General features: G+C 40.3%; 1 protein-coding gene across 1 annotated transcript; it reads right to left on the reverse strand.

Moving 5' to 3' along the window:
• Nucleotides 1–367: 367 nt before the first annotated feature.
• Nucleotides 368–20,829, reverse strand: Tk (tachykinin). Its single transcript, XM_076767769.1, has 7 exons — nucleotides 20,688–20,829; nucleotides 3,266–3,455; nucleotides 2,894–3,178; nucleotides 2,504–2,764; nucleotides 2,144–2,351; nucleotides 1,805–2,030; nucleotides 368–1,722 (listed from the first exon to the last, which is right to left on the reverse strand). Exons 2-6 carry the CDS (start codon nucleotides 3,452–3,454, stop codon nucleotides 1,861–1,863), a joined length of 1,113 nt encoding a protein of 370 aa, XP_076623884.1. The 5' UTR covers nucleotide 3,455; nucleotides 20,688–20,829; the 3' UTR covers nucleotides 368–1,722; nucleotides 1,805–1,860.
• Nucleotides 20,830–24,228: the final 3,399 nt, after the last annotated feature.

Below are 24,228 nucleotides of genomic sequence, written 5' to 3' on the forward strand. Positions count from 1 at the left end.
ACATGGCGAAAACTTAGTAAATATTTTTTTAGTTTTTTTCTTTAAATGTAGCAACTTTGTACGCAGTATTGTCTTGGATAAGAAACGCAAAAAGTTAAATTGACGGATAAAAATGAAGCAATTAATGTCCGTGTACAAAGTGTACGACTTTGTTTCGCGACTTGGTCTTTCGCCAAAAACTTTTTTTCCTGCGATCGGATCGTTTGCGTGTTACGAAAAAAGGTGCGTTTGCCGAAGGCAAAGTAAAGCCTCGAATGTTACTATGTTAAACTTTGGAAATTTTCCTTTTTACAATATGCGACACATTTGCTATGTTGCAAATAATAAATAGCTCAAAGTATTGGTTCGATTGATTAAAACGATGCATTGACTTTATTGATATGTATTTGGTTAATGGTAGGTACATAGACATACATTGTATCTACCAAACAATATATGATGTATGTATATATCTTTTATGTATTAGCATACACGTTTGCATACCCAGTCACTTTCTTTCTCCGGTATTTGGTATATCGCAATAATGCAATTCTTACATTGGTCGCGGTATCAGGTGCTTTTAATGCTTAACAAAGACATCGAGTGACTTGTGCAAAATTTACACTGTTCTCAGGTTCGTTAGCAACATATTTTCTCACGTACAAACCTTGTACGAACATACATACATTGCCGTCTGGGACCGTACGAAAAGGCAATGGTTATACAGATTTTATAAATTATCTACAATAAGCTTTCTAACGATTCTTGCGATGCAAGAATAAAAGATAATCGACACTATGAAACGTCGAATGTCGAAAAAATGCTAAGCTTGGGACACATAGACTGTAGTACAGTGATTGCAGCAACGCTATCTCTGTTCCATAACAACTAAATACACACTCTTTCGCGTTGTCGGTCTTTTCATCTATATTTAGAAATGTACATATATTCGTACAATGAACATTGTTCGTATTAGATTCTGTAAATCGTTTCTTAATAAGAGAATGATAACCCAGACAAAAGCGCGTCGGTATTTACTCGTGTTGATAGAATTTTGGGCAAGAGAATCTCTTACGTTCATCGTTAAAACTTGGGCGAGATTAGTCGTCGAATTAAAAATTTTCTTGGAAATCGTGCACGACACTGGAAATCTTGCGACCAAAGTACGACGATAGTCAAGTAAAATACGACTCGTCATTTCATCGAGAACGCTTATTATACATATACATATCCGCGCCTCAACGTTCCGAGAAAAATATAATTCCTATCTATCACGATTTTAATTTATCCATTTATTCTTACATCATTCATCTGCTTTGAGTTGTACGTACGTATGTATATCGCTTTTAGGAAAACCGATATTCGAGTACGTCGTCTTTCCTATTTACCGATCAAAGTTTCAAGCGGAAAAAGTAAATTTTCATAGTAGGCAAGCCGATATCGAAATAAAATAAAGAAATGAAAGAGCCCATTGACCACGTATGAGAATGACATTGTAGAGCGTAAATGGAAAATATTGTTTCGCAACGAACGCTCTAAATGTAACGACGATAGTCGATAGATAGTGTCTGGCGATAGAATCGAACGCACCCTGTTTTCGCATTTCTCTATTCGTTAAGTGGATCGGTTTAAACGAGAAGACTAGCATTGCACAATTTGTTGTTGCTGCTATTGTTGATATCGTTGGTGCTGGTTGTTGTTACGGTCGTTACCAACGAGAGCAGCAACACCACCGCTGGATATCTAAAATATAAGAGAATGTTTGCCGTGAAAAAATTTCAATTTCAATTTCAATTTCTTACAAAATATACATTTTATAAATTACCTAATGACGTCGAGGAATTTCCATTCATGCGCATCCTTTCAGTGTTATCAAGCGCATTAAAAAGCTGCTCGAGGTTGCAGAGGTAATGACTTTTTGCCTCTGACGCCCACGAACTTTCCTCGGAACTCCCATCGCGGATTCTTTTTACCTCGAACTCCAAAATATCTGAAGGGCGATCGTTTCTCGATTTCGTAAGCGGCCAGTTCGTTTCCTCGATCATTCGGCCCTGCGTGCGTGCGTGCACAAACAAATAATTAGGAGATCAAATCGGCAAAGTATCGTACATAGATTCGTACAATGGATATACATATGTATATCGTGATACGAGGAAAAATTTACCTCGATAGGTGATCGTTGTTCTCGAACTAGGCCCGTAAATCCGCGTTGCGTCCCTTTTACCTCTCATCCCGTGGAAACCCATTCGAGCCCTTTTCAACGATTCACTGGGTTCCGTATCTCGAAGATCCGTGCCTCTTTTCTCATAATCGGACGGATTGATCGAGTAGTCTACATAGTTGTCAAATATATCTTTTTTACCTCGCATCCCCTGGAAAATTTTTGTAGATTTTTACTTTAACGCGGAAACTTACCCTCTACGTTCGAAACGTTTAAAGGGCTATTATTCGTAGATACGTTTTATTCTTGCTTAAGCGATCGATTATTTAAACGGGGATTAGGCAGTTGACGTTTTTAACGTACGTGAAAGCCCATAACGGCTCTTTTCTCAAGTTCTTCTATTGCGTCGAGCATCGTTTTCTTGCCTCTCATTCCTTGAAACCCCATCGGAGCCCTCTTCTCCCACTCTTCTAGGATTTCGTCCTTTTTGTCGCGCGTATCTTGGTATTTAATTGCTAGTAACCTCTTTTCATAATCTTCTGGATAGTCGAGCAAGTATGTTTCCTTGTTATTTGCGCCTTGGAATCCCGTAAACGTAGCCCTCCTTTCGATATCGTTCAAAATCTGTAAGTAATTACGGTATCTGAGACTATTTTAAAGAAGAGTAGAATTTATTCAAGTATTTTTGCGAATTATTTTCTAGCTTTATATTTTTCATTTACATAGCGGGGAATCGATCGAAGGCTGTTATACCTCTTGGAAAGACTTTTTGCCTCTCATCCCCTGAAATCCCATCGGGGCGCGTTTATAATATTCATCCGTTAGCCAAGTCTTTTTCCCTCTGATGCTTTGTAAATCCATCGGTGCTCTCTTCTCGTACAGGTCCTCCGTAAAATAGCCGTCCTCGAAATCTGGTATCAGCTTGTCCTTTTTGCCCCTCATACCTTGAAATCCCATCGGTGCTCGTTTATTAGTCTCCTCCGGGACAAGTTCGTTTTCAATTTCAGCCGTTATCGAATCTTTCTTTCCTCGCATACCCTGCGTCGTACGTAATGTTAAACGTTGACAAACATTTGCAAACGCGACGAAATACATATTGTAATAATAATAGAAATTGATCGATACTTGAAAGCCCATTGGTGCCCGTTTAGACGGTTGACCGTGTTCCGAAGACGCAAAGTCCTTTTTCCCGCGCATTCCTTGGAACCCCATAGGTCCGCGTTTATCGGGAACAGTATTTCCTGACGACGAACTGTCATCGGCAAATGCGAACGTAATCGTCACTGCCAACACAAGGATCGAACGAACGATCATTCTGCAACAAAGAAACGCATAACGTTATTCCATCGCTTTTAATGCATTATTCCCGTTTGCGCGTTTGATGCATGGATGTGTGTGAATCTATACTCTGGATTACCTATCCGGGAAGCGTGTCACCGTTATTCGAGTTGATCGGTCGGAGAAGATGTGCAGCTACTACGGCAGCAGCTGTCAAGAATAAAATCTGATATTTTGTAGATACGTGGAACTCGATTTCGTGTGTCGTCCAGCTAGAAGATAAAAAAATTTGCCCGTGTCCGAAATCGAGTCGAATCGAATCGAATCGAATCGAATCTCCGATGAATGTTTTACCAAGAGTCGTTTTATCAATATTCTTCTCGAGATAAACGAAAGCAATAAACGTATCGACGTGTATAAATCGTAGGAAGGAATTAGTTTAGACCGTCGCAACAGGTTCGGAAATGTAGTTCCGCGTGTAGGCAGATATACCTACAGGGTGTGGTAAAAAAAGTCGGAAACCGATCGGTAAAAGGTTGCTGTTAACTAACGAAGAGGCAGTCGATGCGAGGTCAGCTGGTTGGATGACGTCGAGTAAGCGGACCGAGGATTCCCTCCTAACCTCGACTCACTCGATAAAGAGACCGATGGGAGGAGAGAAAAAGGATAGATTGGCGGGGTTTCGGACGGTGGAAAGACAAGGGAAGGGAGGAAGCAGTGGTGTGTCGTCGTATAGATTCTGCGGTGAGCCAGCAGCTTTTCTTCACGGATCGGTCACTCGTGTAATCGTTGGAAACGAGCCTGGCTCTCCGTACTCCTCCATATACTTTCCCTTAAAATCGATGATTCGCAGCCAGGAAACTTTCTTTCGAAGGCAATACTTTACACGAGGATGATTACGATGATAATATCCATCAGGAATGCGAAAAATTCGTTGCTATGGAATTTTATTATTCCGCCGATTCCACGCAACAAGGCTCGATCGTAAAAGGTATAACCTATCTACACGCGTATATGTAGTATATTCAGTTTCCGTCTTTATGTCGCGCAAGCTACACGCGAGATTTGGTTGTAAAATAGACCGGTTCACACGTCATATCCGAATACGATATCGAGATGTTTTTCGGAGCGATGATGAAACAGAAATAGCTAGGTTGATTGTAAGGTGGGCAGCGATGCGTTTTACAGTTGTTCATCGGGGTCGGTCCGTAGAACGAGGGAGGAAGAGCACCCCGACGAAACAGTTCCGAATCGTTGCTCTTCTCTTCGTAACGGGAATCAATCTCTTAGGTTGCATTCTTCGAGATAATACTGCTGCCCACGCCGTAAAACAACCACCAACGTTGACCTTTACGTTTACCTACCTTTACCTTTACGATTACCTTTAACTTTACGCAACTTTATTCGTACCGAGAACATTCGACCTGTTGTTAAACGCGGTTAAACGAACAGTTGGAAAACTTTTCGATCGACTGAGTGAGTTATGTCGATGGTTAACAAATTGCTGACGACCAGATCGCTCGCGAATAATAACAAAGAAAAAAGACGCTATTTTAAATAACGATTCTTTAATTAATTCAAAATAGGAAATACGCTATTGTTCCTCAATACCATCGGCATACACGCCTCGGATAACTATGACGTAGTACGAACGACACGGGTGCAACCAGTAGTTCCACCAGTACCTAATTAATATATTATTAATTGGATCTCGGAAAATCCTGACCGATAATCACCTTTCAAAGTGTCGATAATTTACTTGGTAGCAAGTACCTACGTACACGTGCACAGGATAGACAAACAATTACGAACATTTTAATCAGTTTTGCTGTCCAGTATATGCATCTTCGTATACTACTACGTATGTACGATGTACATAAAAGATCGGTAAACGAGTAAGAGCTTTCTATCTTTCACCGGGATAATGCATCGAAATTTTTAACATTGGTCGCAAACTATATCTATGATATAGAATACATACGTTTCCAGACGAGTGCGCCGCTTGTACGCCGTCTTGTTCGTCTTGTTTCCGTTTACAAACTGAATACAAGTACATTTTAAAGAATAATCTCATCGATTATTCTGCGACCTAGTAATTATTAACTTGAAATCGCGTGCTTGCGATTCGAATTCTTCTCGGTATTTCATTGAAAATGCAGTTTGCTCGTCTCCCGGTTAAAGCTTCTTTTCCGTAAATCTGCCACGATACGAGCATCTACTTACTTACGTGTAGAATCGCGTGATTGCGTGTATTCGGTGCCAGCTAATTTCTCCAATTTACTTGCGACTGCGTCGCGTCGTTGCATCGAACAAAAACACAGACCTTTCGAGACGAAACGAACATTGTTTTCAGAAATTGTGCTTGTCGCGAGAATCGAGTCGAGCTTAAGATAAACTGAACAAAAGGAAACAAAGTTTTTCTAAGCACAACTGCAAAGGATTTACGCAATAATGTTTTCTTCATTATTATCGTAAGATACAATCTTTTGCAACGTTAATATTTACCTTGTTTCCTTTGACCGTTAAAAATTTCACTGGTGATTTATTTATATAGCAATGTGCCGTCGAATCCAATAAACAAGACTACAAGCAGCGAGAATCGTAGCGATTTCGATCGGCCGGGTCTCGATGAATCTTTCAATATCTTTTTTGAGAACGTTTATTCGTTCGATGGTATCGTCGATGAAGGCGTCTTTCGAAGATGCATTAGGCATATTGTACCGCAAAACTATCGAATTTTCCATTTTGAATAACTTACAAGAAAAGTTTATATTATCGTCCATATCAGCAACTTTGTATTTTTTTACGACTCACTGTACAAACGATCAATCGCTGCTTATCGTAACCTTGTTCATCTTTTAACGATTAATCACTACGAATGACGATCGACCTCGCGAAATTTAGCCGAATTCGCGTTACGTCTCAACGATCGAATCGCAGTTATCTTCAATTTATTGTAACCTAGCGAATTTGTTTGGGGAAAGTATGGCGCGAATCATTGAGATTTTGATCGTTCCGTTCCGTTAGAGAAATCAACATAATTGATTCCAATCAAGCCCAGTCGAATAAAATAGAGTTGTATTTCACGTGGCATGAACGATAAGGAAAAGTTTAAGAGAATATCATGTACGGATACGAGATGCGAGGATCGAGCAGCAAAATGTCTCGGCGAAATTTTAAAAAGGAACGATCTCTTAAATTATTCCAAGAAACTCGAGAGAGCCTTTCAACGAGATAATAAAGACCAAGAAGAACAAGATGATGATGATGATGATAACGATGATGATAAAAATTACAAAGGCACTTGTACCGATTCAGACCGGTTTACAGGTTTAGGAAGATCAAGAAAGGCTAAAGGGTTCCGTAACGTTTTTAATATCGATGATGGAAATATCAACGAGTTTTCGATCCGTGCGAGTTCGCCCGTTAAATACTCTCTAAAATCATCTCGATCTATCGACCATGTTTCGCAACCACGGATTCGCACCAATTATACGAGTTTTCCCTCTAAATTTACTCAACAACAACACCATGCGAATAATCCAACGAAATGGCGATCGAGAAGCTTGGAAATAAGCGAAAGCTGGTCCGAAGGAAACTTGGAACGGTTAGGAAACGAACATGGCGGTAATCATCGACAGAGAATGAATCGTAAAGGTTCGTCCGTGCCATTGTTCGTTGCAAGAAATAAAGATCTTGCTCATCCACCTTTCGTATATTCGGGATGCAAATGCGATCCCATCGATCGCACCAGTTTATTTCCAATCACGGATGATTTAAACAGTTCAGAAATTCTTCGTTGCGAAGAATTGGTAAAAAGCGAGAAAGAGCTAGAACGTCGTCGATCGGATCGTTACGATAAATGTCGATTTGGTGGATCTCCGTCGATGTTAAACAACAGAAGAACCTTTAAAAGTTGTAATTACAAACGAATCGAACGACCCATGCGTCGCGATACGTCTGGTTTTCATCGCGAAACGAAATTGCCAGTGTTTGAAAGAAACTGCTGTCGATGCTTTAGAACAAAGAATCCGAAGGGTCGAAGGAGCCGCGCTGGTGGGAACGACGGAGCAAACATTTTATCGGAAGAAACTGTAACTTGCAAAAACAATGCGGTTGCGCGGCGCGAGCAGAGGGAAGAAGAACCACCGTGCAACCTGATAAACACTCGACGAGGCGAAGAACGGTTCGATTCTCTCAATGAAACCAAGTCCGAGACGGTGGAACGTGATTCCGAAAACGTCGATAAGTGTTGCGCCACCGGAAACGGGAACGATCTTGATGCGGAGAACGGAACGAACGTCTCTCGCGGTAAGCTTCGGACTGTCGTGCAACGAAATCGGAGAAAAGGAGATCGACGACCATTTCCTTGCGATTCGAATTCAAAGTTACCAGCGAGTCGAGCTGATTCTCCAACGAACCGGAACAATATCGAAAAGAGCTGGTGGTCCGTCGTACGCCAGATCGATGATTCCTGTCGTTGCGTAAAAAGTCCATACTACGATCCAACGCCGAGAAGCGAATCGAGCGCAACCTGTTGCTGTGACCACCATTACGACGATAAAGATTCGGTCGAACGGTCGTCGTTAACGACGCCTATCGATTCTCGAAAATCGAGTCCGGTTCGGTTTCCTCGACAAACCATCGGGAAACATCGAAAGGATCCTCAGCTTGGGCACGATTGGGCAGGTTGTTGCTGCAACGATCGTCGTTCGTTCAAACGAGCAGATCCTGCGGATACTGCAATCTCGGAAGGAAACGTTAGAGTAGCGAAGCCGAAAGGCGACGATAGGAAAGTAAATTTGAAGAAAGTTCTCGTCTATCCCCCTCCCGGAGAGACTGGACCGCCTCTAACGCTTTACAAAACAGCCTCGAATATTGATTGTACGGTGAGAGGAAATATTCATACGGGATTTCGTTACGACGTGACGTACGTACAAAAGTTTACGAGTCCTGCCTGGTGTCCCGAGGAGGGCGTGCAAAAGTTCCTTCAACGGACAACGGACAGATGTGGCAGAAACCGTTTGCCCGATTACAGAGATTGAGGGAATTTTGCTAAATAATAAATTGAAAAAAATATTGAAATTGAAAATATTGAAAATTGAAGAAAATATTATGTATAAGCGTCGCTCCTTCTTCTTTCATATCGAATAAAAAAGTTACGGACGCAACGTTATTGGTGGCCAAGAAAACCTTTTACGAAGATCCTCCTAGGTATCGGTCGAAACCTCGCGACGATTCTAACCACTTATCTGTACCATTGTCGAGTAAGATCCGAGTTTTACAACTATATCTTCCGCTTAATTATCGTACAATTTCCTTCAAAGCGCATTTATTTACAGACCGTGGTCGGACTTTCCCATTTACGTTCGACAAACAAACCAACTATCGAGTAAACTGGATATTGCTGCACCGTCCAACGATTATTTCTGGTATTTCGAAAAATCTCTAATAACTACGAGGATAGGGGATCAGGAACATTTCTTGTTATTGTTGAGAAATAAAGAGGAACTGTAAATTATTTAATAGCTTGGAGAATTCTGCGGAAAAGAAGCGACGGTTCCATTTGCAAAAGTAGCGTACGCGATGCTGCTGGCTCGTAGGTTTTTAGAGGATGGAGTGCAATTTCCTTCTTTATGATTTTCTTCTGTTGAAACCGGTCCTGGCAATAGGCAACCCGGAACACAAGAAAAATCATTGAAATTGGAGAGCAAACCCTCGCGGATCTAAATAATTCGATCGCTGAAGAAAGGATTATTTATTTGATGGTTGACGCGACAGTGACGATTGAAAATGAAAAAAGACAGGTTGTCGAGTCGTTATGTCGTAAGAAAATAGTCTCCGGGAGTTGCGGGTGGCAACCAAGCTAATCGAGTAAACGTAAAATTGCACGGTAAATTGCAAAGCCGTCCGTCCGCGTAAGCAGCGTCGAGCGTGATTGCTTCGGTGTCTCTTCTAGTGTCGAGTCGCCGAGTCCTCGATTACCCTACCACCTTCTCCAAGACTCGAGCGATTACTAGAGTAATTACTTGAACGAACTTTCAAGTTTACTCTCGCGATTCCTTAGTATCGTCATCCCCTTTTTTCGTTTCCTAGCTTCAACAAACGCAACCTCACGTACTCGAAAACAAACGCATCTTGTATAGATACATATATTTCGAGGTAAAGGACACGCGCGACAACGCGGCAATAAAGAAAAAAGCGCAACAGCAACAGTCGAAAGGCAAGAAATTTCAAGGCTGGATGGACGGAACATTATTGAAAAACTCTGTCTAGAAAATGTTTATGGTGCGATAAGCCATTGAACGGAGTGCTTTTACGTAGCTTTACATACACAGACGCACACTCAATTTAGAACCTTTTAAAGAATAACCACGAGTAATAATATAACACGTATGCATAACCTTCTACCACAATTTCCCGTAAAGATTTTACGCTTTCGATAAAAATGTCAATACCTATTCTGAATATAGAAACGGGTGACCGAGACGCGAGACCAATCGAATTCACCGATGCTCGTCCTTTTCCGCGTATCGGGTCCTCGAACTACATGTCCCGAGTTTAACGCTACATGTACGGAACTCGTCAATTTCACGGCTTTCAGATTCCATATTTAAAGTTACACAACTCCCAACTATTGTTACTTGTTAGCCATTCCCGTTGAATTTCACGACACGAATATGTACATGTATATTCCGATTAAAAGAAAAGCCATATTTTCTACCGTTCAATTCGTAAATCAAAATTTCGTATTTTCGTTGCCGCGTCGGACATTGTCGCTCGTATCGCGCGATTACAATTTTCGGTAACAGATAGTTGTTACTCGGACTACGCGACGATTCCCTATTGCATCGCGTGACCTAGAACCTTTGATTAAAAACCGTGCAAAGTCCCAAAGGGTTCACGCCAACGCAACATTTGTACAAAACGTTACGAAGCCGACTTACCGTTTCGTATTTCCGAATAAGATAGCTAAGCGCGACACGGAACACCGAACATTGTGCGCATCGAGTTCACGAGCAACAAGAACGCGTTCCAGAAACTCTTGTCCGTGGTAACGGAGCAAAAACTTTTCAAAAGACGTCCCAGATCCCATTCAGACTGTCGTTGATTGCGTAACAAACCCGCGAATCGTTGCTAACCATCGCGATCGTTTCCCTTCTGCTACCAACTATGTAACCACCTTCTTAAACAGGCCTTGGACGATCCACCGAGATAAACCGTTTACGCGAAACAACTTGACGCGTTTAAATATTTTTTTATTCAACTTGTAATCGCGAGAAGGATTTCGGTAAAATCTCTCGAAAAACGATCGATAAAGGTAACTTTAAGATGGTCGCTTGAAACCCAATTATAAGTTAGCAAAATCGGCACAAGTTTTTAATATCGTCGAGTTACATTTCGCCACTAGTACTTTTCTAAATCGCGTATTCGCGCGTTTTCTAATTTCAAAACTTGGAACGTTGCGTATATTCGCGAGATGTTGCGTTTTAACATAAAAGTATGGTATATACGTATTATATAAACGTATGTACTGTGCGGTATTTGAACGTCGGCAAGCGACACTTGACTGGCGATTTGGCTCTTTTGCTCGATTCCTCGTAATTACTCCGGGTATTAATTATTAATTACCGCGGATTGTTGCGAGCGATCCTTCGTGCAACCTAGCTCACTTGTCGCACCGTATTTCTCATTCATATAAATAACAACAACACCTTTTTTTACCGTTTTTATCAGACCATACAACAGAAAATACTGTTAGAGTCCAGCCTACCATAAACATTTTCACAAATTTTAAGAATAATCCTCGACCGGTTGGGTCGAAACGTCACTAATGCTTCTGTGCTCTATTAATGGTATAAAAAAAATATTCCAAATTGTGGTAAACAATCGTGCATCGTTTTAGACTAATAGTTTATTATACGTTTTCGCGGTACTTGAACTTGGACCGTTTGCCTTTCAGTAACAAGAACGCAAATGAGGGTTTTCGAAAGAAAGAAGAAACAAACGGCGGATAATAATCTAACGCGGTTGCTTTGCGCGGAAAACGGAATTTCTCGTTTACTGGAGCTCGCTCGAACTACTATCGTATCGCATATCATACTCACGTGCTGTCACAGGATTCTGTAATTTCAAAGTGCGATTGAGAACCGAGGATGGTCGAAATATCCGATAACATCCGCAAATAAGTGACTCGAACGAACGTTATACCTATAATATTTTTAATCATCGTCAACTATAGAATGGCGAAGAAGATCGTGTTCGATTGTACGATGGTATTCGCGAATCCCTCGACATATCTACGTATACTATGCACCTTACGAACGGACAAACGACGAAAGGCATCTTAATGCGCAAAGAAAGAGCCGAGTTACGCCTTTTCGGTTTAGGACGACAGTATCGTTTGGTATGAAAAGGCTCGAGAACGTCTCGAAGAAAATTAAAGAATAAAAATGGACGCGCGTCGTCGGGGAGAAAGAAAAAATGAGAAATGAACCGCGAGATGATCGCGTTTGCCGAGGATTTACCGACGACTCGAACAATTTCACGACAAAGGCTATACAACGTCGTATAGTTTATAGTGATTGCTGCTCTTAGACTCCCACAGGGGGTTGTACAATCTTGAAATCTTGACACGCATACAGACATTTAGCGGGTATTCACGATACCGTAGAGGGTATACGGTTTCTCTGTAATTTCTCGAGATACTAAAGCGACAGATTGCACGAATGCTATTAAAAATTATGTTTACTTTTTCCCCCTTGTACCGTCCATCTCCGGTACGCTTCTGAATCCGGATCGCCAGACATTACGACGCTCCCGTCTAATAAAATTAATTACACGCGGTTTTATTACAACATTTCCAGTAAAAATACACGCGAGAGGGCATCCTCGTTAAAGTAAAGCTAGTGAAAAATGTTGAATCTCCAATCGGTATTAGAGGTAACTGATAATCATCCGTGGGATTAAAACGTTCGTAAAATTGAAATTGTCGATCAAACGTCACCGGCCAGTCCATTATTCTTCGTTTAAGTAACTACCTAATGTTCCAGTATAACATTATCGCACGATTTATTACCGACAATGAGACTTAACGAATATGGCGTCACCGTGGCGAAGAAAACGACGAGGAAGTTTTGCCGATAAACCCTTTGAAATATTCTCACGCTATGTATTAATAGTGAACATGGACGTTATCGTTAATATGTATGGAATGGAAACGTTTGGTTGCTTTAGTCTTGGAAGAGGTTTCACAAAGGCTTTTAAAATATCTACCCCGTGTCGTCGCCGCCGCTTCCTTCCTCCGTCACCATTCTACTTTGCTTCCGTTCATTCAAGCCGTACAAGAGTTTGATACGTTTTTAAGAGGCCGATAAAAAAGATCGTTGAATGCACAGTGTTTCGTCTTACAAGATTACAGAGTGAATCTTGTAAAACGTTACGAGCAAAAGCAGAATATTGGATAGGTTACACGAAAAATTTATACGTAATATAATATGTTTAAGATCAAACTATACGATATCCACATTTTTCTACGGTAAAAATGTTCGTTCTCCACCTTGAATTTTGAAAATTTTCCACTTTGGAAGAGAAACGAAATTACTCGTTTCGAGAGACAACGCGCGCTCTTCCATTGAGAAACTCACGAATGAAATGTTTCCTGCGATCCACTGACGCTTTCAGTAGAACAGGTTTTAAACGGCGAAACAAGCTAAATAGCTCGGAGCCGCGACCTTTTCTTGCGCTGCGCTCTTCTCGTACAATCTTCCAACAGTCGTTAGTCGTCTGTGTATATGTATAGTATATGTATACGCGTCCGACATTGTTTTTTCTCGTCTCTCGGTATATTCTCTTGGGTGTAAAAAAAATATTAACGACTAATTGTTAATCGTTAAAGAAGAATTGTGTGAACGGTAATGAAATATCTTGTATATTCGGTGAGAGGTTTTCAAAATACGGGAAATAAAATAACGTTAAACGATGTCACGGCGTGGGCATTTAGCGCGTTAAAACAATACGTATGTAAGAGGTATACGTATACTCGAGTGGTTACACGCGCGCTCCTTTCGTTCGGAAAGTCGAGTCGGCAACCGCTTTATCTGCAATCTCCGCAATATCGGAGCTTGAACTGTCACGGGCAACCTCGCAAACGGAACTTTTCAAGTGAAACGACCCTGCTACGCCTATCGGTGTTTCCAAATCTAAATCTGCTCACCCCTGGCAAGCGACTACTGTACTTGGGAAAGATTAAGATACATGTTCTCGCCATCTTTTATTCCCAACTTTTTTTAGACGGAGTCGGTGCATTTTTCGTCCTCCCTATAACAGAACTTTTTCTGCCCCTGAAACTATAAGAAAATATACGCAAATATCAGAAATTTATTTTTCAAACTGTTTCGATATCGTTGATCGCTCGCCTTGATTCGTTGGGTTACGAATGTTTCAAACTTTTTAAGCGATATACGCGCGCAACGAACTTGGACAGCACGGTAAAGCGAGTTTCATTCTTCGGCCGTAGAGTGAGATTTAATTCGTCTCATCTCGATTCTCCATAACGTGTCGCGCGTCGCATCTGACACGGATAAATTGTAACAACAGTCGAGGGATCCATACGCGTTTGCCAAAAGAATAAGTCTGATGGAACAAGATTACAACCTACACATACATATGTATATGCTAAATAGGAGATAAATAACTGTCAGCATTTTTTATCCCAAGCCATGATGGAATAACGTGATTTTACTCCCTTTTCTTTCATTTCGGGAAACAATGTTCGATATCTCGGCTAAAAATACGCGGCGAAAATTTGAAAATTTTCATAACGATGCCGTTGGTAACGTAGCAATTGTAACGCGTTTACGCATATACATAATACACATAATAGAATAAATTTACTCTTTACGGTTTAAGGCAGGCATTACGGTTGCAAATTGCTTCGCAATCTTCGATAGTCGGTTTCCTCGGAAGAATGATATTTTAACGCCATCGTTAATTCTTCAAAGCCGCGTCCTGTCGACGCTCGGAGCGTTAAATGCACTTGTTTCGGGTTCGCAAAGAGAACTCGATTCTACGAGGAAAAAGATTACCCGTTCGTACGATCTTGAAAATATCGAACCAACATCGAAACGAGTTATTTTCCAACGATTAAATATCACCCAGGAAAAGTATTATGTGTTTAGCTTTTAGCCAAGGAAATTGAAATATTTAAGGAAACGAGTGGGATCGCGAAAGGAAAGAATCACCGCGTTAAACTTTACTGTCGTCCATGGTGTTGCGTCGCGTAGCGTCCTATCGAAGAGATCGATCCATAATTTATGGAATTCCGGTAGCAGAGTTAACGACTCCCCCGAGAGACCCGGTTTACAACTAACAATAAGGTAAAACAATCCAACTGCATCGCGTCTATGTCGTTCATTTAACGGCTTCGTAGAACATTCGATGGCGGAATACAAAAATCGATGGGACATCATAAAGCTATACGTCCATAGATATTTCTCGTACGCTGTAAATAAATTTATCCAACCATGAAGCTAACGGTGATGAAATTTACACGAATAAACAATTTGAAAAACAATTAGAAATTACGTATTGTAGAAATGTCAAAGCGATTAAATATAGGAAAAAGAGTACGCGAAAGAATTTTACGTTTCGTTTAAAATGTCTTTGCATTAGTAACTTTAATTTCTATGGCTTTATCGGCATCGCGAGCAAAGGTTTATCGTGCTTGCCGTTTATTTTTCCGTTTTAAACGAGTAAGTAAATCGAGAGAAAATTAACAACCCCCTTTTCCGTTCACCGTTCATCCGAGAAATCTTACTGCGAAGGATTTCAAGTATTCATCGCGAAAATACACCAATGGATTCGCTTGCTTGGCGAGAACGATTTTATTTCGGTGAGTCTCCTGTCGGCTGTATAAATTACAATTTTTCCCTCGGGAAGCAATCGTGTTCTCGGCAGTCTTGGTAAATTTCGTTCCAGGACTTGGTTAAGATTCCACGTTCGCGAAACGCGTTCAATTGTACATATAATACGTGCGTGTATGTATATGTAGAAATAGGTGTCACGAAATATTCCTCGTTTCCGCTGTATTCTGTTTCGATCGCGAGTAGAAACTCTGTCGCGGCGAGACAAATGATATTCCGTTTTGGTTCGTGACGGTCCATCGAGAATACACGTGTAAGCTTCTTGTTCGTAGAATGTTTTCGCGTTGTTATATTCGGAAAACGACTGTCACCGGTTGGTTCTACGTACAACCTAGGGTTCTAGTTTCTTATTCTTTTACCTAAAACTTTTATTCTTCCAGCCCCAAAAATAGTTTAAATTCAATAGTTATCTAATAATACTCGGTTAGTAAGTTAAAAATATTTTGTATTCTAAAAGTGTCGCTCAGAGGCGCCGAAATATAAATTTCAATTAAAGTTTCTTCTATACGACTCCTCCTCGCGTATGAAAATAGAATTTTTCGTTCCAACTACGCCCAACCCACGGTACGTTCAAGTTTCGAGCCTCCTTTTCTCATACAGTTGCTGACTATTTTAAATCCCAAACCTATAATTCTTTCAAACAGGTTACCAGATCCACAGTTGCATCATTAACCACTGTAACCACTAGGTCTCCTATACTTGTGTTTAAATGTAATTTAGAGATTAGAAATTTTGCGGGAAACATTTGCGTTTGTCTGAATTTATTTTACCATCTTTTTCAAACAGCTTACGAAGGTGCACTTGAGTTTAATAGAAATTGAAGAGGTGAAATAATTTGAAGAAGAAATTCTTGCTTTTGCGAAAAGTTATTTAGACAGTCAGCTTCCCCGAGAGGATTATAGAGAACTCCTCGAGAGTTAAATATAATTTTCCACCGTGGTGTTCCTCCTTCCTTTATTGGAATATCTTTTAACGTTTCAGGGTCTAGCCATTGCACAAGGCAGATACAAAAGCAATTTATTCTTTAACAATTTTCTTATTTCGTGATCATCGTTTCAATGATCAGCGAAAGAGAAAAGCAAAAATAAAGATTGAGACAAAAGGGAAAGATTTTTGCGAGGCAATCAATGATCAGACGATTTATTCATAAAAACCTGTTAGAAAATGACCGATCGTAACTTTTTAGTTGGCGAAGAAACGCATGCAGTTTTCGTTAGTTGTCGGTTGTTAGAAACGGCGCGGCGTGTTGGGACATAGCTACGCGCAACTCTCGATCGGGGTAAAGCTTTTTTATCGTATCCCGATAGGTAGCAGAGCTTGATCAAGCCCGACCGATAACGGATAAGTATCCAATTACAAACGGATTAGCAGCTGGCTAACCTGCAATGAGAAAACTCGTTGCTTAGCGAAACGACGAGCCAAGAGATTCGAGATTCCGTTCCCTCGAGCCTAGTTAATCGACGATTTGCCGATAGTGTAAATTTCGCCATCGACTCGCCATCCTCCGCTACAAGTCGTTCACTTTTCCTTCGTACAAAACTTTATATATTCATAGCTGTTTATCTAAACGACACCTTTCTTTATCGTTGCTTGTAATTTATTTTCAAGTGGTATACCACTCTCTACATATGTATATCGAACTTTAACGCAGCTTTGAAAATTTAGCGTCGATGCGCTGTTCCCCGTGACTCGCGAGGTTTCTCTCAATCTACCCTTTCACTGCGTTGAACTCTCCTTGTCTTATCGCGTCGAGCGCTACGAAATTCTCGAATCTGTACCTCTTGGACGGTAGATGTATTTTTTATACGGCCAGACTGCCTTTTTACTTTCGATTTACGAATACCGTCCCGATAAACTGCTTAATGGTTTTCCAATCGCCAGCAGTTTTATCTTTACGAATGTTTTCATTTCACAAAATCAATTTCCTTTTATTCTATGTTGCAACGATGGGCTAAACCAAACGCGCAAAATAAAACGACAGACGCGTGCCCAACCGAGACTCGTTTCGAAAATACACCAGTTAATAATTATTTCTAATAAAAACAAATTTAATATAAATCGGCCAGTCGTTGAAATCAATTGATAATTAACCGATGCGACTCTATTGTTATCGATATTTTCCAACTTCCGTAATTGTATCGCATTATACGTGCAACTCGCAGCGCGTAAAAGTTTTAATTAAATCTTGATCTTTAGGGTCGCCAGGTGCTTACCACCTACCATTACTTTCAACGACAAACAGGATATTTTACCAACTTTATCTAATCATACGTATGTATAGTTGCTGCCGTATAATCTCGTCGTTGGTTTAAACTTTTGCAACGGGCGTGACATTTCCCGGCTTATCAAAATGTAGAGGATTGCAAACTAATTTACCAGAGAGATTATCATCGATGCCACCAGAGTATAGAATCAATTTTCGCGTATCGTCTTTTAGACGAATGCTCGCGTACGATATCGATACATACATATAAACGGAACGGAGAAGAAGAATAACCGTTTCGTTATCTAGGAAATCAATCATCTCTTCCTCGATAGAATATCTGGCTGCTGGCATTATACATATACGGGCAAATTCTTAATTGTTAATCGTAAACGGGGAGATATTCGAGAAGGGTCCCGGCCCGTTCTCGAGCCGCGACTGATTAATGAATAACGAACAGACCTACTACTCTGACCCGGCGTACTTTTCTACATATTTCACTGGAACAGGACTACACGGAACGTCGAATATTGGATGGACTCGGGGAAACGATGAAACTGCAATACATACATAAGTGCATAAACGGTTTCAGAGCGACACAATCGAGAAATACATGCACGTAACGATTCCGCTGGTCGATTAACGAAATACACAGGCCACGTCGAAGAGACACGTTTTCCCTGCACGAGTTTCGTAAAAAAACGAAAAAAACCTATTTCGCTCGTTCATTGGATTTTAATTGCATTCCGAGTCGTGAATTTATTTCAAAGTTTCCTCTCATTGGCTATTTATTTATTTATTACTTTCGCATCGCCGTGGGAGAATAGAATCGCGATCGAAACGAAAAGTTTAAAAAACATTTTTTGAAACGGCTGATCGTTAATTGTTTGTAAACGTTGATCGTTTCAGCCGATTTGTTGCTCTTGAAAAATGCACGACGCAACAACGTTACGCTAATTTCGAACAACGCGTCGAGTTTGCACGCAGAAAATATCTTCGAAGAAAATAAGCTCGACTCTTCCTAGGAAACAGAGAAAGTTGCCTATACTACTATGCGCATAGGTGCGCGGTGCGCTCGAGCAACGAAGAGTTTACGGTCGACGATGGTACAACTAATTTGTCAGTGTGGAGAAGTTTCTTGTCGGTAGATTTCCGATAAATTGCGTAAACGTTTGTCGCGAAGAAAAATGCATGAAATCGACAGGGTCAAGCAGCGATCCGAGGTTCGGTACGTTCAATTATCCCGAGGACTAGACAATTCGAGACGAAAGTTTGCATTCCCTAAGGCAACCAGGCAAATTCGGTGCTAGCAAATTAAACCGTCGCTTTATTACGGACACGGAAGGGAGAAGGAAGACTTTGATACGTGACGAGGAACGCTACTCGGTTACTATCGCTGTCAAACGTCGGCATCCTCTTCTCTCGTCGAATCGAATGGCTGTACGTGTTTAATAATTGGCCTCGTGTACCTGAGATTAATTTTGCCCGGGTACATTCATACATACTCTTGTTGCGTTCGATTCAACGCTCTTCCTCCCGAAGAATATCGAGACTTATCGGGTATTCGATACACGACGCAACCGTTCGCTCGCTTTCCATTGTCTCGTACCATGAGAATTTCCAAATAACTTTCTCGTTAGCTCGCGTTGTTCCCGTACAATAATAACACCCTCGTTTAAAATTAACTAACAAGCCGTATAAAAATACTCTAAACCATCCGTGTTTCGAAACCATCGATTTTTCTCGCCGAGGCTGTTACTTTAAAATTCATCTTGCGTTCAACTTTTATATTTCGGACATTTATCGTCTACTTGCAGTTACATACAATACGTACGCATCTTTTTCTTCTTCGGCAATTTTTACGAGCATATTGAGAACCAATCGGGATATACATATGTATGTATGGTACATACCTATCTATAAACATTCTGCTTAACTATGTATAATAGAACTGTACGCAATGTGAAATTAACGATAACATTGAGAGGATCTCTTTTCGAGAAAATTCATTTTAATCATTTCCGAGGTGCGATCAAGTACGATTCGGCGAGCGCGTCTGATCATTACTCGTCGTTTCTACTTACCTCGGTGTTGTTAAATATTGATCGTAGTGTCGTGATATTGTCCGTTTTTCGTTCTAATTACAATTGCCGTTTTCCGAGTAGTTACGATAGGTTCAAATAAACTATGCCTCATCGACGTCGATAGTTTATTAGAAGCACTTGGCGCAAGTAGAAATAACGAGCAATGGTGAAACGCGCGAAACAAATTATATTCGAACGCGCGTACCTAAGAAAATTTCGATCTCGATAACAAACTTTTCGCTATATTTTTTATTAGTTAGTTTTTTTTTTCATATAAAACGGTCATATTGCCGTTTATACCACCACCGAACACCCTAATGTTAAATATATTATCGTGACATTGCCTTTGTTCCATTGATGATGTTTTAAATTGCTAACATAATATTCTTCCTCGCAACATTTTCATTTTGTCACGAGCAGACGCGTGTTATTTTCATGCATTTCCTCGTTTTCGTTCGAATTTTAATAATCGCTCGTGCACGGCAGACCTTGAGCGTTAAAATATCTTTCGAATCCTTTGAAGCGAAGGATTCAGTATGCGTTATATCTGCCAATATTGTACAAACGACGCTTCCTATTGTTTCAATGAAAGTTTGTCTTTGGAAGATACATAGAGCGTATGTAGTACGTACGTACAAAGGTACACGTTGACTGTAGCTACGACAGCCAGGAATATAGGAAAGCTCAAAGAGTTTAAAAAAGACGGTGTAAAAAGTATCTTTGCCAAGTTTGAGAATAAACAAAAATAATAATAATAATAATAAAAAAGAATATACATGTAGAGATCGGTAAAGTTTCACGATTAATACGTTTACTAGGCGATGTTGCAAAGTACAGTATGTTAGAAGGAAATCATTAAACGAAGTTTATCCAGCAAAACGGATCTGAAACGTGGACGGTATAAATTACTCGACAGTTTGCCCGAACGAACGAAATTCTATTCCCCCAGGAAATGTTGTTAAATTTCGTGCGGTGAAAAATACATGAAAGAAATTGGTGCATGCTTGAACTTGGTGGCCAAAGGTTGTATTAAAAGAGCGTACGGATGGATCTCCTACCTTTCTTAGGTGGATACAAAAGTGTTCCAACCAGGCAGAGAGGTCGTGTACTTGGACGATCTGCACGAAACGAAGAATTCGTTGGTCGGTTCACGGAATAAAGGGTGATTCAAAGGTAAGACCTGCTCGATGTGACGGACAACGATGGACTGACGCTCCGCGTGCTTCACCTTATACATAGGCCGGCGTAGTGACGTCACAGATCACTGGGACCAATGAGAGACACCGGAGCTTGCACCTCCATTGGGGACAGAAATCTAACCGTACCCCTTCCGTCATGAATGCCGGGGAGAAACTTGTGGTTTTCTCGATATCCACTGCCCACCGTATTTGGATAACCACCGACTCCTCCTTCCTCTCTCCTGCTTTTCCCTCTTGCTTTTTCATCGTTCATTCATATTATCGACAATGTTTTCAAGACGCGACAGGATCGATAAATCGATCGAACGTTCTATCATCGTGCAGAAATTAACACCTGATTCATGGACATTGATTGCACATTTTTTTTCTTTTATCATCGAAATCCTTCGTGTCGACGAGACGGTTTCATAAAAATCTGCTTTTCCTTTTCACTAACTTTTTAAATATGGAATTTCCCACCCACCAAATTTACTAAGAATCTTTGAACCAACAGACAGCTAAAAATTTCTTATTTATTCACAACTTGCAACCCTCGTTCACGAAATAAGAGTAACTTGAAAAAATTTCAATATTCTGCTATTATGAATTGGGGAACGAAGAAATTCATCCCTCGTTTGTCCAACCGATATAGTTGCGAATAGAAATTTCGAAACATAGGCGATATTCTACGAGCAGAACGATATCGAGAGGAATTTAGCCATCATTTTGGATAGAATTGTTAATGTACGGTGACCTAACAATATCACGAAACGACATTACACGTTGTTCCGATGAATATTCATACCGGTTTCTCCAATCTAGCGGGGATCCTTACCAAGTTATACGTATATTTAGAATTGAATACATACATATATCGACCAACGATGTAACTTTGTACCATCGATCGAATAATTCGCTTTCTAACTATGTACAAAAGTTTCGAGAAATCTTTATTCGTCTAGACATTGGCAAGTTTATAACCGCTGAAAAGTTCTTTCAGTTTAACGTCAAGAAACGCATCGTTAAATACTGCAGAACGTTAGGACACATTTATTTTACTATCGAGACGAGATAAAGCCTTTAAAATGAAATGAAAACACTGTTCGATAGATAGGCAAGATCGTGGAAACAGATGCTCTCGTTGTCGACACGGCAGATCGAACACGAGTATCGCATTAGTGCTGCTTAATCGCAATCGTATTATTTCGAGAAATTTGTTCCTGAAATCGAGACAATATTTATAACCGTACGACGTTGTATATTTTTCATTCGATAATCCGAGATATTGAGCGAAGAATGGGGCTCGAAACCAGCTTGTTTATCGATCATCGAAAAATATACATATGTAGAAGGGTTACGAGCGTAGACACGCATGACGCAAAGTAACTTGGGGACGATATATGTATCTCAAGAAAAATAGCATGTTAGCTTTTCTAATGCGATAAAATAGGGAAGACGTGCTTCTTTTACGAGTTTAAAATTATGAATTCTGATATCGACGGTCTCTCTCTCTCTCTCTCTCTCTCTTGCTAACAAGCATATTTTTATGTAAATAACAAGATGAGATAACTGGAGCGCTAACATTCGCGATAATTGTCAAAATCGAGAATGTATAGTTGAGAGATTAAAAGGTAAATCCTGGAAAGCTAAAATTGATCAAATACTTTTTATTTAATTAAAATATGTTCGCCTAGTGTACTACGATATTTCCATCAAATCTATGATATTTCCATAAATGAGAAACTCGAGTTTTCGTCGTGTCTTTTCCATCGGATCAAACTCTGTTTGTTTTGCTCTCATCTTGGTATATACGTGTTTATCGAAATGTTCGATATACTCCGTCGATGCTAATGCCAATATTATTAAAGCTTTTTAATCCATTCTTCACTTATATCGCAACGTTATAGAGCAGATTATATCACGCTTTATTGTGTTAGAAAATTTTGCTTTTCGACCAACTTTATCTTTCTCGGGCATAGAGCAGTCGTTCCTGTTTCGCAATGCTCGTGGACAATAATTTAAATGCACTATTAATTAACTATATGTATGTCAACATCGAGGGTATCCGAAGAAACAAACGGGTAGCCTTTGTTCGAGTTTCAATCGTTTCAAGAAAGTCATATTCCAAGGAAACTTTAAACAATATTATCGTGTGATCGATTTCGCGAGTCACTGCATACATCGTACAGTTGAGGTTGTTTGTCGAAACAAAGATTTTCGATTAAAAGAAAGGAAACGAAAGGAAAGGAAAGGAAATGAACTGTATTCTTAGAAAGTTTGAGGATATTTGGTATGCACTCCATAGGAGAAAAAAGTGACATTAGTTACACGGTCGATCTACCATGGTCCCGCGCCGTTACCATCCTCTAAGAAAGAAACTACACCCTAGTGGCTACTGCTTGCGCTTTCCACGATTCCTCTGTAGCATAATTTTCAACTTTACAATTTTTATTCGCTTATTATACGATGCGAAAGAAACACGGCCTTCGATTGTTCATTATCAAAGGATATTGCGACCATTCTAATCACAATATACGAATATGTATTTTAAATAATCTTCATTCTTATATTTCCCAATGTTTAGTTGATGCACAAAATATTTACAACATGGGCCATACAGTGAATAAAAATAAAGATAAAGAAATAGCCAAGAACGTAAATTTAACGAAAAGTAGACACGCGATACGCGATGTGCGTTGCGTACTATCAATATACGAAGGGAGGAGTTTCTGGTTTTATTTTATTTTCCCCCGTTACGCGTTCCCGAGACTTACACTGGACGAAGAAATCGTTCATTTTCTTTTATAAATGTACACGGGGAACGTTGCACGAAACATCGGCTAGGCAAAAGTTACGCGTGCATGATATCGCTGTAATAAAAGTGCGTCGAAACATGCAAGGAATCCCACGATCGCTCTACGAAACATTTACAAGTTAAAAATGAAGCGTTTCGCGATACGATCGCGGTCAACGAGAACGCAATAAACCGAACTATCGTACTTGACGAAATTAAAAGCAGCGAGGAACGTCGGGGTACGAAAAATTATCAAATTAACGAATAATTCGCACCAATACTGCGAAACTGACAATTATTCCACCGTTCGAGCGATAAATGCGACGTGTTACGGTTCACATATGTATCGTGGTGGTTCGACTTTGAACCTTACACACAGCCACGCACAATAACGACATGGCGGGAACAAACCGACGCGATGCGACGCAACGTTCCGTTCGTACGAGGAAAAGTTGCTCGAGGCGACTCTAACGTAGGTCGGACAATTCTATGTCTTATCGACGAAATTGCAACTGAACAGGTTCGTTGACGGAGAAAAGCCGCAGGCTCACCAAACGAGGTTCCTTATTTATCTCGTTTCTCCCACAAACGAATTTCATATCATCAAAGATCCTGTTATCGTCGAAA

Source organism: Colletes latitarsis, chromosome 7 (genome assembly GCF_051014445.1).
Source record: "Colletes latitarsis isolate SP2378_abdomen chromosome 7, iyColLati1, whole genome shotgun sequence".
Taxonomy (NCBI): Eukaryota; Metazoa; Arthropoda; class Insecta; order Hymenoptera; family Colletidae; genus Colletes; species Colletes latitarsis.

Coding starts and splice junctions, on each gene's coding strand:
- Tk (XM_076767769.1), bottom strand. CDS start 3,454: ATGATCGTTCGTTCGATCCTTGTGTTGGCAGTGACGATTACGTTCGCA. Junction 2,765..2,893: donor GCAAAAAGTCTTTCCAAGAG/GTATAACAGCCT, acceptor AATTACTTACAG/ATTTTGAACGATATCGAAAG. Junction 2,031..2,143: donor AACAACGATCACCTATCGAG/GTAAATTTTTCC, acceptor GCACGCACGCAG/GGCCGAATGATCGAGGAAAC.